Genomic DNA, 13,695 nt, shown 5'->3' on the forward strand with positions numbered 1-13,695 from the left:
CTGGTATGGGTCCGGAGGACACTTCGAGTCCATTCTTCATATACCGCACTCAGCAGTGGGGTTTCGGAACTGTAGTAACAGATACATCAGCCGTGAAACAAGAGACAAACGGCAGAGGAAACCAAGCAGACCACTGTCTGACATACTGGTATGCTGAAGACACACCAGGCAGACGTCCATATAACACCCCCAACAGTGGGGTATCGGAACTGCAGCCACAGGCATCTCAGCCGTGAGACGTGTGATCAATGGCAAAGGAAACCATGCAGACCACTGTCTGGCTTACTGGTATGGGTCCTGAAGAGACATCGGTCAGTTCTCCACATACTGCACGCAGCAGTGGGGTATCGGAACTGCAGCAACAATACATCCGCCTTGTATGGGACATATCGGGACAGTCCTCCACATACTACACCCACCGGGCTAACAGTATGGGCGAGTCATTCCATTGGATATCTCGCACCGGAGAGAGGGACTGGTGGGCCAGCTGCTAGATGAGTGACTCTAGGAACCCAGGTGCAGACATCAAAATTAAATATAAGGCAATGCCATGATTAGCCACAAGAGGGCGCCAGAGTACACTAAAGTGACTGAAAAGCTGCAGATTATTATTATTTTTTTTAATGCAATGGGGACTTAAGTCCCGCAATCAATTCCCCTCCAGACAGCGGCCAGCCTCAGGGGCGGCGTCTGCTAACCGAAGAGCTCCGAGGCTAATAGTCACAGCCCGGACCGGAGAGAGGCTCCCACCAGGCTGCAGCCTCGGGAGGCCGGTGGACAAAGCGCCGAGACTAATAGTCACAGGGAGCTTAAGGAGCGCTGCAGAGCCCACCGTTGGAGGGAGCTATACGCCGCTCACTGAAGATAGGCCCCAGTAGCGCGAGAGATGGAGAGGAGCCAACCTTTAGTCACCTGCACACGTCATGCTGCTACAGCCCAAGACGAGCAGGAAAAATTGGGGGACCTGGACCCACGGTGAAACCCCAGGCGTTGGCCGTTGGTGGGAAGGGGTTAACGGTGCATTGGAATCTTCGTCAATATCCCGTGCCCCTTAGCCGCATATGACGGAACAGGTAGCGCCATGCTCCTGAACCCCCACCTGAAAAAGGGAACCAAAAAGGAGTAAAGAACCTGACTAAACAGCCCTTACTAGAAAATAATAAAAAGACCAGGTTTGTAGAGCGTGTGTCTAGACGTGTGTCTACCTCCTAAGTGACACTAGCTAAAAACTGGTTGCCTCACTGCAGGTGGGCAGGTATATCCTGCCAGGGAGGAGCCGACTTTTCTTTTTCCTAGTGGCAAGAGCATATACCCATCAGTTAGGTGTCCCCCAATGAAGAGCGACCGAGAAAAGAAAATTATTAGACATGACAAAAAATGTGTCAATAGATAATGAAAATTAAAGGTGTACTTATCAATAGAAATATCAAGCTTTCCTTGCAGAAAGAGATAGTGAGTAAGATGCCATTAACCCCTTAAGGACCGGGGTTTTTTCCGTTTTTGCATTTTCGTTTTTTGCTCCTTGCCTTTAAAAAATGATAACTCTTTCAATTTTGCACCTAAAAATCCATATTATGGCTTATTTTTTGCGCCACCAATTATACTTTGTAATGACATCAGTCATTGTGCCCAAAAATCTATGGTGAAACGGAAAAAAAAATCATTGCGAGACAAAATTGAAAAAAACCCCGCTGTTTTGTAACTTTTGGGGGCTTCCGTTTCTACGTAGTACATTTTTCAGTAAAAATGACACCTGATATTTATTCTGTAGGTCCATACGGTTAAAATGATACCCTACTTATATAGGTCTGATTTTGTCGTACTTCTGGAAAAAATCATAACTTCATGCAGTAAAATTTATACGTTTAAAATTGTCATTTTTGACCCCTATAACTTATTTATTTTTCCGTGAATAGGGCGGTATGAGGGCTCATTTTTTGCGCCGTGATCTGAAGTTTTTATCGGTACCATTTTTGCATTGATAGGACTTATTGATCGCTTTTTATTCATTTTTTCATGATATAAAAAGTGACCAAAAATGCACTATTTTGTACTTTTGAATTTTTTTGCGCGCACGCCATTGACTGTGCGGTTTAATTAACGATATTTTTATAATTCGGACATTTCCGCACACGGCGATACCACATGTTTATTTTTATTTACACTTTTTTATGGGAAAAGGGGGGTGATTCAAACTTAATAGGGAAGGGGTTAAATGATATTTATTCACTTTTTTTTTTTTTTGCAGTGTTATAGCTCCAATAGGGAGCTATAACACTGCACACACTGATCTTTTACGTTGATCACTGGTTTCTCAAAAAGATCACTAGTTTCTCATAAGAAACCAGTGATCGATGATTCTGACGCTTGACTGCTCATGCCTGGATCTCAGGCACTGAGCAGTCATTCGGCGATCGGGCAGCGAGGAGGCAGGTGTCCTGTAAGCTGTTCGGGATGCCGCGATTTCGCCGTGGCTATCCCGACCAGCCCACTGAGCTAACCGGCATGCTTTCAGTTTCACTTTTTTTTTTGTGAACAAACGCTATGGCCAGATGTTAGCTGCAAGTCAATAGAGAACTGCAAAATGCCATATCCCTTTTTTTCTTTTTTAGTTTTTTTCTTTTTATACTTTTGACATTTTTCTGCTCCTTGGCAGTTTTTCAAAGTCACAGCATGTTGAGACTGGCGTTTCACAGAAATCGTGGCGTTTTTCTCCCATGCAAGTGAAAAAACAGCAAGAAAAACGCCATGTGGGTTTTAACTTTGGAGTTTTTGCAGCGTTTTTTATTTTTTGGACTTTAGCAATCCAAAAAAGGGATGGAGTTAGCCTTTTTTTTTTAGTAACGAAAAAGATATAGTAGGTATGGAAAAAATAGTAGCGAGCCAAAATTAAATTTTTTTTTATAAATTTTCATTCAGGGACCAATTTATGCGAGCAAGAAGGGACATAAAAATTTGGGCTACACTTATGTCAGATACATTTTTAAGCCCCTGCCCGCTTACATAAACTGGTCCCTGATTGAAAATTTATAAAAAAGGTCCTGCACAGCCCATGCGATGACGTCACTTATAGCGTGCTCCTACGCCAGGAAGTTCCCGCAGCAGATGTAAGGAGCGCTGTCCAGGTGGGGAATCTGTGCTGAGGCTACCTAATGTGGGGAAACTGCTACCTCCCTAATGCTCCCCCCTGCCCCCAGCAGTAGCACCCCCCATCATACATCAGCTCATGATATTACCTCAGGGGGGAATGGGGGGGTTGCTGGTGGATGATGGGGGGCACATGGATGTGGGCATTATATATGAGGGGCATTATATGTGAGGGGCGCATGCGGCCCAGCCTCACCCAGCTGCTACCTCCAGTGGCCCCCAGATAATTTGAGTTTGAGACCCCTGGTATACGGGGATGTGTTTTTTGCACCAAGATCTGTAGTTTTTATTGGTACCATTTTTTTTTTTATGGGACTTTTTGATCACTTTTTACTTTTTTAGGTTATACAAAGTGACCAAATATACACAATTCTGGGCTTTGGTATTTTTCTACGTATAAGCCATTGAATGTTGGTTTTAATTAAGGTTATATTTTTATATATTTCGGACATTCACACATGCGACAATACCACGTTTATTTTTGCTTACCTTATTTTTTTTTAAATGGGAAGAGGGGGTGATTCAAACTTCTATAAGGGAAAGGATTAAATCACATTTAACAATTTTTTTTTACTATTTTTTAGTCCCCATAGGTGACTATTACATGCAATCATTTGATTGCATACACTGTTCAATGCTATGCCATAGCATAGATCAGTGTTATCAGTACTCCGTTGCTCCAGCCTACTGAGGCTGTCTGGAGCCTTGAAAAACAAATTTGATGGAGAGGAGGCAGGTAAGGGCCCTCCTGCCATCCTCTAAGCTGACCGTGATGATCCTGATCAGCTCCGCATATACACACACAGTGCAGGTAATTAAGGCGTTAATGACATGCACTGAATTTTAAATTGGTGCTTTTCCTGTATAAGCAGTGTTGGCTAAACACACACACACACAAAAATAAAAATTTAATAAAGTTCTAAAAGTTTTCATATAAATTTATAAGCATACCATACCATCGGAATCCACAGGATCCTCTATTTCTTCTGTATCATTAACTTCAGTCCGAACATAAGTGCACAAGTAATTAAGGAAAAAAAACTTAAGGGATGGTAAAGTCACAAGCAGAAGTGGGAGCCTCATAGCAGACAATTCGAGCACTTCCTAGTCTTCTTAGTTCATTTTAGCATCATCCTAGTCTAATTTATTGTCTTTTAAGACAGCCCTGATAACTGATTAGCACAGACCAGTGTTGTGTGCCATGGTGAAGTGAATATTATGCTTGTTAGACTGTTCTCTTCAGCAGCCTGTAAAGATCCCAGAGCGCTTCTAGCTGCTAAGCTGTTATCAGGGCTGTACTTGCTCAAAGGCACTAAATATTTCTAAATGTAAAAGCAAGGAACTTCTCATATACAACTCAGAGGTTCCATACAGGATTGGGTGCATCCATGTTCAGGCACATGGTACAATGACATAGCCAGAGCCTGATAAGTCAATCAACAAAATGTGACCACTTGGAATCTGAAGAGTGAAAGCAAGTTGAGAGCCTAAATGGAAGGAAACCTGTGAGATGGGAAGACCCGTTTAAATTAAGTTCAACCATGAGCTTAAAACAACCTGCAAACGCTCCTGATCTGCCCGTTTTTGTGAATACATGCATTCCCAAACAAAATTACAAAATTACAACTCTGGAGCAACTTTTCTTTGCTTTGTGTTGTGCGGTTCCTCTGTTCGGACATTATAAATTGTATAACTAAATAGCCTACTGGAGCATATCCCTGCACTGTGATATTGTGAGATTGTTATTTAAAGAACATTTGTCCCCAAAGTGACCCAAGATTTTATTCTATTTAAGTATTTAGATTATAAAATAATCCTGAAAGTAGTTTTCATTCTGGGCACTAAGCCATATATTAAGCGGAGACCTCCTGTTCCGTACAGCATTGTCCTCATCACAAAAAGGATTACACTGAAAGGTGACACTAGAGATGAGTGAACTTACAGTAAATTCGATTTGTCACGAACTTCTCGGCTCGGCAGTTGCTGACTTAACGTGCATAAATTAGTTCAGCTTTCAGGTGCTCCGGTGGGCTGGAAAAGGTGGATACAGTCCTAGGAAAGAGTCTCCTAGGACTGTATCCACCTTTTCCAGCCAACGGGAGCACCTGAAAGCTGAACTAATTTATGCAGGATAAGTCAGCAACTGCCGAGCCGAGAAGTTCGTGACGAATCAAATTTACTGTAAGTTCGCTCATCTCTAGGTAACACCAGTAGATCGAGACAATAGGGGTTCACAGCTCAGCCTTCCCCTCCCAGTAGAATAGTGTATGGCTTAGAAGAAAAAATTAAATCAGGAAAGAAGGCTGTCCCCATAATAATGTACAAAAGAGAAAAAAAAATATGATCTGAATAATAAAAAAAGAAAACAGGTTTCAATAGTTTCAATATCTAACTAATCAAAAAATAAATCTAGACAATATATTCCCTTTAATAGGCAAGTTTGTCATTTTGTCAGTAATAGGATATAAAGCTGCACTCTCAGTCAATGTATTCCATACAATAGGTAGAATTTGCTGCATTGAGGAAACCATGTGCTTAGGAAAGTTCTTAACCAGTGCAGTGACAGCCTAAAGACAAGAAAATGATGTTAATCTGATACATATTTTAACCAGAAAAATTTTAAATTATTAAATAATTTCTCCACCTTCTAAATGCCAACAGATCAGACGTGTGACTGACTAAGGCTGAGTTTACCATGCATTTTTATGTTTAAATACTCTTGGTAAGGATATACATTAACAAATACTAAAATGGAACCTGTATATCATACAGTATGAAAAACTAATAAAAATCTAGAATGAAAAGGAAACCAGTGCCGCAGAGAGAACCCGGACTTACTCAGTTCACATCAGCATTAATTACATTCCATCAGTGGGGGTGAATACTTATGAATCCCACAGTTATCAACTTTATTGTTTGTGTCACAATATAAAAGTATCTTGCCTATTCAAACCAGTACACATGTTGTGTTGACCAAAAAGGCAAAAGTCTATTTAAAGGGGTATTCCGTGCAAAAACATCTTAACCCCTATCCAAATTGTGGGCCCCACGCAATCAGACATCTTCTTATCCCCTATCCAAATATGTTTTTGCCCAGAATACCCCTTTAAGGTTACTTTCATACTGCTGTTACAATTCTGCCTGTTCTTGACCTGTTATTTCTCAATAACAGATCATGAATTAACGGATCTAATAACTGATCACAACGGATTGCCAATATCCATTATTTTAATGGACATTCTGTTAAAACAACAAACATTGGCCACCCGTTAAGATACATTATTTTATGGGTTATGATCCATTATTATTGGCTAATTTTAACCCCTTTCTCACTGCCTGGTTAAGAGGCTTTACTGAGCATGCTCAGTAGCAATAACAGAATATACAAATAACGGGTACAAACAGATGATCATTTGTGGTCATCCGCCCTCCATCAAATTCAATGTTAAAATTTTAATGTCCTTTACTCTTGACGAGAGAAAAAATTTGTGCATGCACCAATTTTTTGTCCCTTTAAAATAACAGAAGTAATTTCTAACGGGCTATAACTAGTGACAACCGATGCTCAAAAAATCCCATTGACATGAATGGGATTCTTTGATGGTCGTTTTCAGGATTTTACAACGGATGATAACGGCAGAATTTACAGGGTGACAAAGGTAATGTGAAAGGGGCCTAAGTCTATTTAAATTCCAGTTTGTAACCATAGCAAAATGTGTAAAGTCCAAGGGGTGAATACTTATGCAATTTGTATCCAAATGTTTATTTTCTCCCATAAATCATTAGGATGTAAAAAGTTGCTGTGGATCTCAGAATCAAACTTTTGAAGCTCACACTGATTTTAAAGTAATTTTTTTCTGACATGTTGAAGGGCGTCCTCCAAGCCATAACTTATTGTACTGAAAACTGCTCTGGATTTGTGGTGTAACACTTGAACTGTAAATATGCAATTAGTGACATCTGAACTCACCCTGCACTTCTGTTAAACCACATGTTAAAGGGGTTCTCCGGTGCCTAGACATCTTATCCCCTATCCAAAAGTATAGGGGATAAGATGCCTGTTCGCGGGAGTCCCGCCGCTGGGGAGCCCCGGGATCTTGCACGTGGCACCCAGTTTGTAATCGGTCCGCGGAGCGCGATAGCTGTCACACCCCCTCCCGTAGGCTTGCATTGAGGGGCGGCGTGTGACGTCACACGCCGTCGGCCCTGTGGTCGTCGGTAATCAGACTGATTACAAACGGGGTGCCGCGTGCAAGATCCCGGGGGTCCCCACAGGCATCTTATCTCTTATCCTTTGGATAGGGGATAAGATGTCTAAGCACCGGAGGACCCCTTTTAGGCACGATTTCCCAAACTGGGTGCCTCAGACTGTTGAAAAACCAGTCCCAGCATGCCCATACAGCAGCTGGCTGGGAGTTGTAGTTTTGCAACAGCTGGAGGCACCCTGGACGGGAAACACTGTTAAAGCGCAACTGTCATGAAGTTTGGGGCATATAAACTAACCATAGTCTGTGTATTGTGTGTAGACTTAATCCAGCATTACTTTACCTTCTTTATTCCAGTTGTAATTACCACAAAACACACTTTTCTTTGCAGTCACTGACAGTTGGATAGGCGTGGCCAGGGTTCGCTATGCCCTCCTGCCGCCGCACCTATCTGCTATACCTCAGCGCTGGGACTGCTTTGTGATTGACTGACATCACCGCTGGTACAATGCTAGAGGCAGGGAGCGAGTGAGCTCTCTAGCATTGCACAGGCGCATGGAGATGTGAAACAGCGGGAGCAGGCCCTTGGTGGGGAAGCGATAACAGTGCTCATTCTCCTCTGTGTGTGCCTGCATTCACTAGAGGCAGAGAGCTCACTCACTCCCTACCTCTAGCATTGTACCAGCGACGATGTCAGACAGCAGCAGCGAGTGCTGGCTGGGGGAGCCAGCGCTTGCTGTGTAAATTCCTGTCGGTCGGCGAACACAAAAATCAAAGGTGGCACATGCAATGGGACCTGTGCCAATCACACAGCAGTCCCATCGCTGAGGTATCGAGGATAGGTGTGGCGGCAGGAGGGCATAGCGAACCCCTGGCTAGGCCTATTCGACTGTCAGTGACTGCAAATTAAAGTGTTTTTTGTGGTAATTACAACTGGATTTAAGAAGGTAAAAGTAATGCTGGATTAATAGTCTACACACTATACACAGACTATGGTTATCTTGCCCCAAACTTCATGACAGTTGCACTTTAAGGTAGGACTGCACGATATGGGAAAAATGTGCGATTGGGATTTTGGGCCTAAATATTGCGATTTGCGATATAATAAAAAAAATAAATAAATGGTGAAATTCCCCCCTCCCCCCCATTTCATGTCCAATTGCCTCCATTTCACATCTACTTACCCATTTTATGCCCACCGCCTATTTTACATTCTCCTCCCCCCCAACCCATCACATTCTCCCCCCCCCCCTTGTGTCACATTCCTCCCCCCCTTGTGTCACATTCCTCCCCACCCCCTCCTCTCCTGTCACATTCTTGTGACACTGGGTTTCCCGGGCGGATTTCAAATCTTCCGCGGGACCCAGGAAACCTAGTGTATTACTGCAGTACAAGACCTTTCCCAATCAGCCAATCACAGGCTTGACAAGTGACACTACTGCGGCCAGTGATTGGCTGAAAAGGGAAAGGACCTACACACAGTACTAAGAAGAGATTAAACTCCGGAGCGCACAATCTGCAGGGAACGGGACATGTGAGCATAAGGTTTTTTTTTTTTCTCCCTGTGCCCTTAGCTCAGTGTTTTTCTAGCAGGGTGCATCCAGCTGTTGTGAAACTACTACTCCCAGTATGCCCGGACAGCCTTTGCCCGTTTGGGCATGCTAAGAGTTGTAGTTTTGCAACAACTGGAGGCCCCCTGGTTGGGAAACACTGACTTTTAGTATTTAAATTAGTTTTTACCTGCTCTGGCCGGTCACCGCAACGGGAGCCAGCCCGAGCAGATAATCGCATGTTTTCCCGGGGGGCCGTATTGCCATATCGCAAAAATCGTGATTCCATTGCGTGCAGCCCTACTTTAAGGCATACTTGATTTCTCAAAGCAATCAAACTTTAAGAATGTTTTGTAACGGTACCTTTAACACTTCCATCTTTAAGCCACTATCAGAAGAGGGACCATCAGGCATCTGAAGAGCCTGGACAAATGCCTCTGTAAACTGCTGTATCACTGGAAAGATAAGCGCATGTGCCACACCCTGTGGAATTAAAAATACAAGTGATATTACAAAAATAGGAATTTAAAATTATTATTCATCATGTATTTTTCCAAAGACACCCCAAATACACCTCCTACAAGAGATGCAGGGGGAGATTTATCAAAACCTGTGCAGAGCAAGTGGTACAGTTGTCCATAGCAACCAATAAGTACATTTTCAAAAAGCCTTAGAAAAATAAACACAGCAATTTGATTTGTTACTATGTAGAACCGGATCACTTTTGCCTGAAAACAGGTTTAGATAAATCTCCTACATGGTGTGTTTTCACGATTTCACTACCTAAAGTCAATCTAAATATAGAAGACCACCAACCACAAATAGTGTGGTAATTTCTGATAAATGGGCCTTTTTCTTTAGGAGACAGTCATGGGAAAAAAAAAAAAAAACACAACTACAATTAATAACTCCCCCTCTCATTTGATCATATTTCATCTAATTGAAAAAAAATTTAAATAAAAAAAAAGGTTCTTAAGTGTTCTAAGAGGTCAGCTATTACCATTCTCGTCACAATAAGGTATCTGGCTGTAAGGCTGCAACCATTAATAGTTAAAAAAAAGAAAAAAAAATTATAATGAAAATAGTTGTCAACTAGTAACCAATAGTATACCAACTGCCACTACCTATCTTTCCCTGCATCTTAGCCCCCAAATCTGCCCTTACCATTTAGGGTCCACTAGGTAGCTTTTTGAAGGAGTTGCTGGCCAGCGACATATGCGGCCTACTTCCAGCAGAGACAACTGTCTGGAGCGCAGTCTAGAAGCCAGCGTTGCCTCCTTGTCCTCAAGTGTCTCCAATTCCAAGAAGCCTTTGGTCATGACATTGTCAGAATGCCCTGGTGCCAGAACCTGCTAGAAGCTCTGTTCTCCATCGTCCCTACAGTGACAGATTTTCCTGGTGCAAGAAGGATGGCCCTAAGGTCTGAACTGATCCTTCTACCCTGCAGCGAGACTCTGGATCATAAAGGTAACCCTTCAGGTGCTGTCCCTTCTCTTTGCCCCCTGTTAATGGTGTGGTCCCCAATTTCCAATTCACCTTTCCATTAAATCTTCCAGGGTCCACTACTTCTTTTAAAATCCGATTATTCAAAGAAAATCGGCCAAATAAATGATTATGCAAATAATATTTAGTTGCAGTCCTATTTGGCTGTAAGACAAATGGCTGCAGTAGCCTTCCCAATTCTGTTCAGAGGGGTCCCTTGTTTAGGACTAATCATTTGGCCAGAGTAAATATCAATTACAAAGACCACCTTTAACTGCATCACATGGCCTGAATAAAACCTGAATGTGTAAAGAAGCACTAAATAAATGGAGAGAAGGAAGGAAGAGGTTCCAGGTTGTACATGTACGTCCTTTGTCGTTAAGGGACTATAAAGCGAGGCCGCTACTACCGCTGCTTATCATTAACCCTTTAGAGCATGTGATCAATGTCGAAAAGCGCCGTCTAAAAAGGAAGAAATAACAGGTTCCAGTGGTAGGGTAATCCTCATTGGTCCCCCGCTGCGCAGTTGCAGGGGTCAGATGTAATAAAAGGAAAGCGGGAAGTCACTTACCATGCTGTGTACTGCGTAAAATCTAAACTCAAAAATGTCTAAATTGGGGAGGGTTTTCTATAATTTATTGAAATTCTTTTTTTTTTTTTTTAAACTCTTTTCTCCGTCGCTCTTCATTAGGGGACATCTGTACTAATGGGACATACCAAAGCAGTCCCCTAGGGTGGGAAGAACAACCAACAGTGAAAGGGGAATCAGTCCAGAGAACGAACCCAATCGAACGTAAGGCCCAGAAACAGAGCTCCCGGAAGATCCCCAGTCCATGGAGATGGACTGGGATGCCAAAGTAGGGGCCGTCCTTGGCAGAGACTCTAAACCCCCGTCCATATAGGGAGACCAGAAGAGTCGACTAGGAAGCCAGATGGGCCAGTACCATGGAGGTAGAAAATCAACTCCAAGGAACACAGAACCAGACAGAGCTAACCCAGCTGGAAAACAAAAACGGAAAAGTGCACAAAAGAAGAACCCCATCCAAAGTCAACCGATTCAAGAGAGCCTGGCGGAAAAAACGCCAGGGAGACCCATGCACACCTGAGCAGAAGGTGAGCACTGAAGGCGGAGACCAGAAAACCACTGGAAAAAAAAGGAAAAAAATAAAAAAATAAAAAAAAAAGACGGAAAGGATTGATGATCTGAACATCTGCAGATCCAAAACCCCCATCCAGAGGCCTGCAACGAGCCCCCAGGAGGCAAAACGGATGGGACAGGTGTAATCCAGATGACCAGAACACCCTCCATCTCAAGAGAACATGGACCCCGAAGGAGGAGAAGGAAGGCTAAAAAAAAAAAAAAATGCCAAGAAAAGGGGGCATCCCGTAAGACCACAGTGATAGACATGGGAACTGGAGGTTCCCGAGTCACCTGGAAGATGGACACTGAAGAATAAACGGCGAAGAAAGGAGCGGAAGACCCTGAAAAGGAGCATCCCAAAACACCAGGAAGGCCAAAATGGGAACTGGAGGTTCCATAGTCTCCTGGAAGACTTACATCCGAAGGGTAAGTAAACCCAACGGCCGCAAAATGCTCCAGGTGACAGACATCTGTGCCAAAACCAGAATAAGTGTGGTACAGAAAGACTGCCCCATAAATGGGATTGCGGAGAAGTCTGGGCAGGATCGCTACAGTCACTAAGGCAAAAAGAACCAGGAGGGCCGACCTAGAAAAGAAGGCACGCCACAGCATCCCAGAATAGTGTCCAAGACAAGGAGACCAACCGGACTTGGACCCCAGCGGTCCCAAAGGAAACCAGGCTGAGACTCCCAGGCTCTGGACAGGAAGTTTAGCAGTGTCAGTGTAGTGCAACCGACACAGTCAAGGGAAGTAGTAACACACCTTACAAGGGAGACTGTACCGAGGGGGGAGGAGAGTAATAGCAGGCCCCAAACGACAGACTGTGGCAAGACCATCCGTCGCCGAGCCATACCTGATTGCATAAACCCCTCCAACATAGAAGAGTGCCAAGGCTTCATGAGCAGCAGTAGATAACTAAGAAATAGAAACAGAGCGAGGCTGCAATAGTGCGCAGAAAGGAGATTTTTTTTTATACTTACCGTAAAATCTTTTTCTCGTAAGATCCATTGGGGGACACAGGAACCGTGGGTATATTTTGCTGCCACTAGGAGGCTGACACTAGGCATAACAAAAAAAAAAAGTCGGCTCCTCCCGGCAGGATATATGCCACCTACTCACTCAGACACTCAGTTTTAGTCCCAAAGCAATAGGAGGAACCGGAAAAAAAGAAAAAAAACTGTCCGGAGGGAGCCCAGTCAAAACAAATAAACCAACAGACTGACAGGCGACCGATACTCAGAAAAACCAAAAAAACTGGGTGGGAGCTTTGTCCCCCAATGGATCTTCCGAGAAAAAGATTTTACGGTAAGTGTAAAAAAAATCTCCTTTTCTCGATCAGCTTCATTGGGGGACACAGGAACCGTGGGAGGTAGCAAAGCAGTCCCCAGGGCGGGAAAGCAATGCAACCCGAAGTCAAGCAGACGGCTGAGCCACCGCTGCCTGCAAAACCTTACGCCCCAAACAGGCGTCGGCGGATGCAGAAGTGTGCACCTGGTAAAACTTGGTGAACGTGTGCACCGAAGACCGTAACCCGGAAGGGGGGATCCTTTCCCTTGGAACCATACGCTTCAGAAATAGCGGACCGGATCCACCTGGAGATGGTGGCCTTAGAGGCCAGCAAACCCTTGCGTCGGCCCTCCGGAAGTACAAACAGCGAATTCGACCGCCGGAAGGAAGAGGTGGCCGAAAGGAAAACCCGCAAGACCCGGAGCACATACAGATTAAAAAGAGAGCGCTCCCTAGGATGAGACAGAGCCGGAAAGAAGGAAGGAAGAACGATATCCTCGTTCAGATGAAAGGAAGAAACCACCTTCGGCTGAAAAGAAGGTACTGGCCGAAGCACCGCCTTGTCCTGATGTAGAACCAGGAAAGGGGGTTGATAGGAGAGAGCTGCTAATTACGACACCCATCGGATTGAGGTCACAGCAATCAATAAGGCTACATTCCAAGAAAGGAAACAAAGGCAAATGTCGCGGATAGGTTCGAACTGAGCGGACTGTAAAGCGCACAGGACCAAATTCAAGTCCCAAGGGGGAGTAGGAGACCTGTAAGGAGGAATCTCATGAGCTACCCCTTGAAGGAAAGTGCGAACAGAAGAGTCGGATGCTAGAGGCCGCTGAAAAAGAATAGACAGCGCCGACACTTGACGCTTGAGAGAACTAAGAGTCAG

General features: G+C 43.9%; 1 protein-coding gene across 1 annotated transcript in view; it reads right to left on the minus strand.

Moving 5' to 3' along the window:
- Nucleotides 1-13,695, minus strand: part of IPO9 (importin 9) — an 89,244-nt gene that overhangs the window by 54,104 nt on the left and 21,445 nt on the right. Inside the window, exons 7-9 of the mRNA XM_056557521.1 lie at nucleotides 9,266-9,385; nucleotides 5,614-5,714; nucleotides 4,104-4,162 (exon numbers count right to left, since the gene is read on the minus strand). Of these exons, the coding sequence (XP_056413496.1) occupies nucleotides 4,104-4,162; nucleotides 5,614-5,714; nucleotides 9,266-9,385 (280 nt within the window). The remainder of the gene's footprint in view (nucleotides 1-4,103; nucleotides 4,163-5,613; nucleotides 5,715-9,265; nucleotides 9,386-13,695) is intronic.

The sequence above is a fragment of the Hyla sarda genome, chromosome 2 (assembly GCF_029499605.1).
Source record: "Hyla sarda isolate aHylSar1 chromosome 2, aHylSar1.hap1, whole genome shotgun sequence".
Taxonomy (NCBI): domain Eukaryota; kingdom Metazoa; phylum Chordata; class Amphibia; order Anura; family Hylidae; genus Hyla; species Hyla sarda.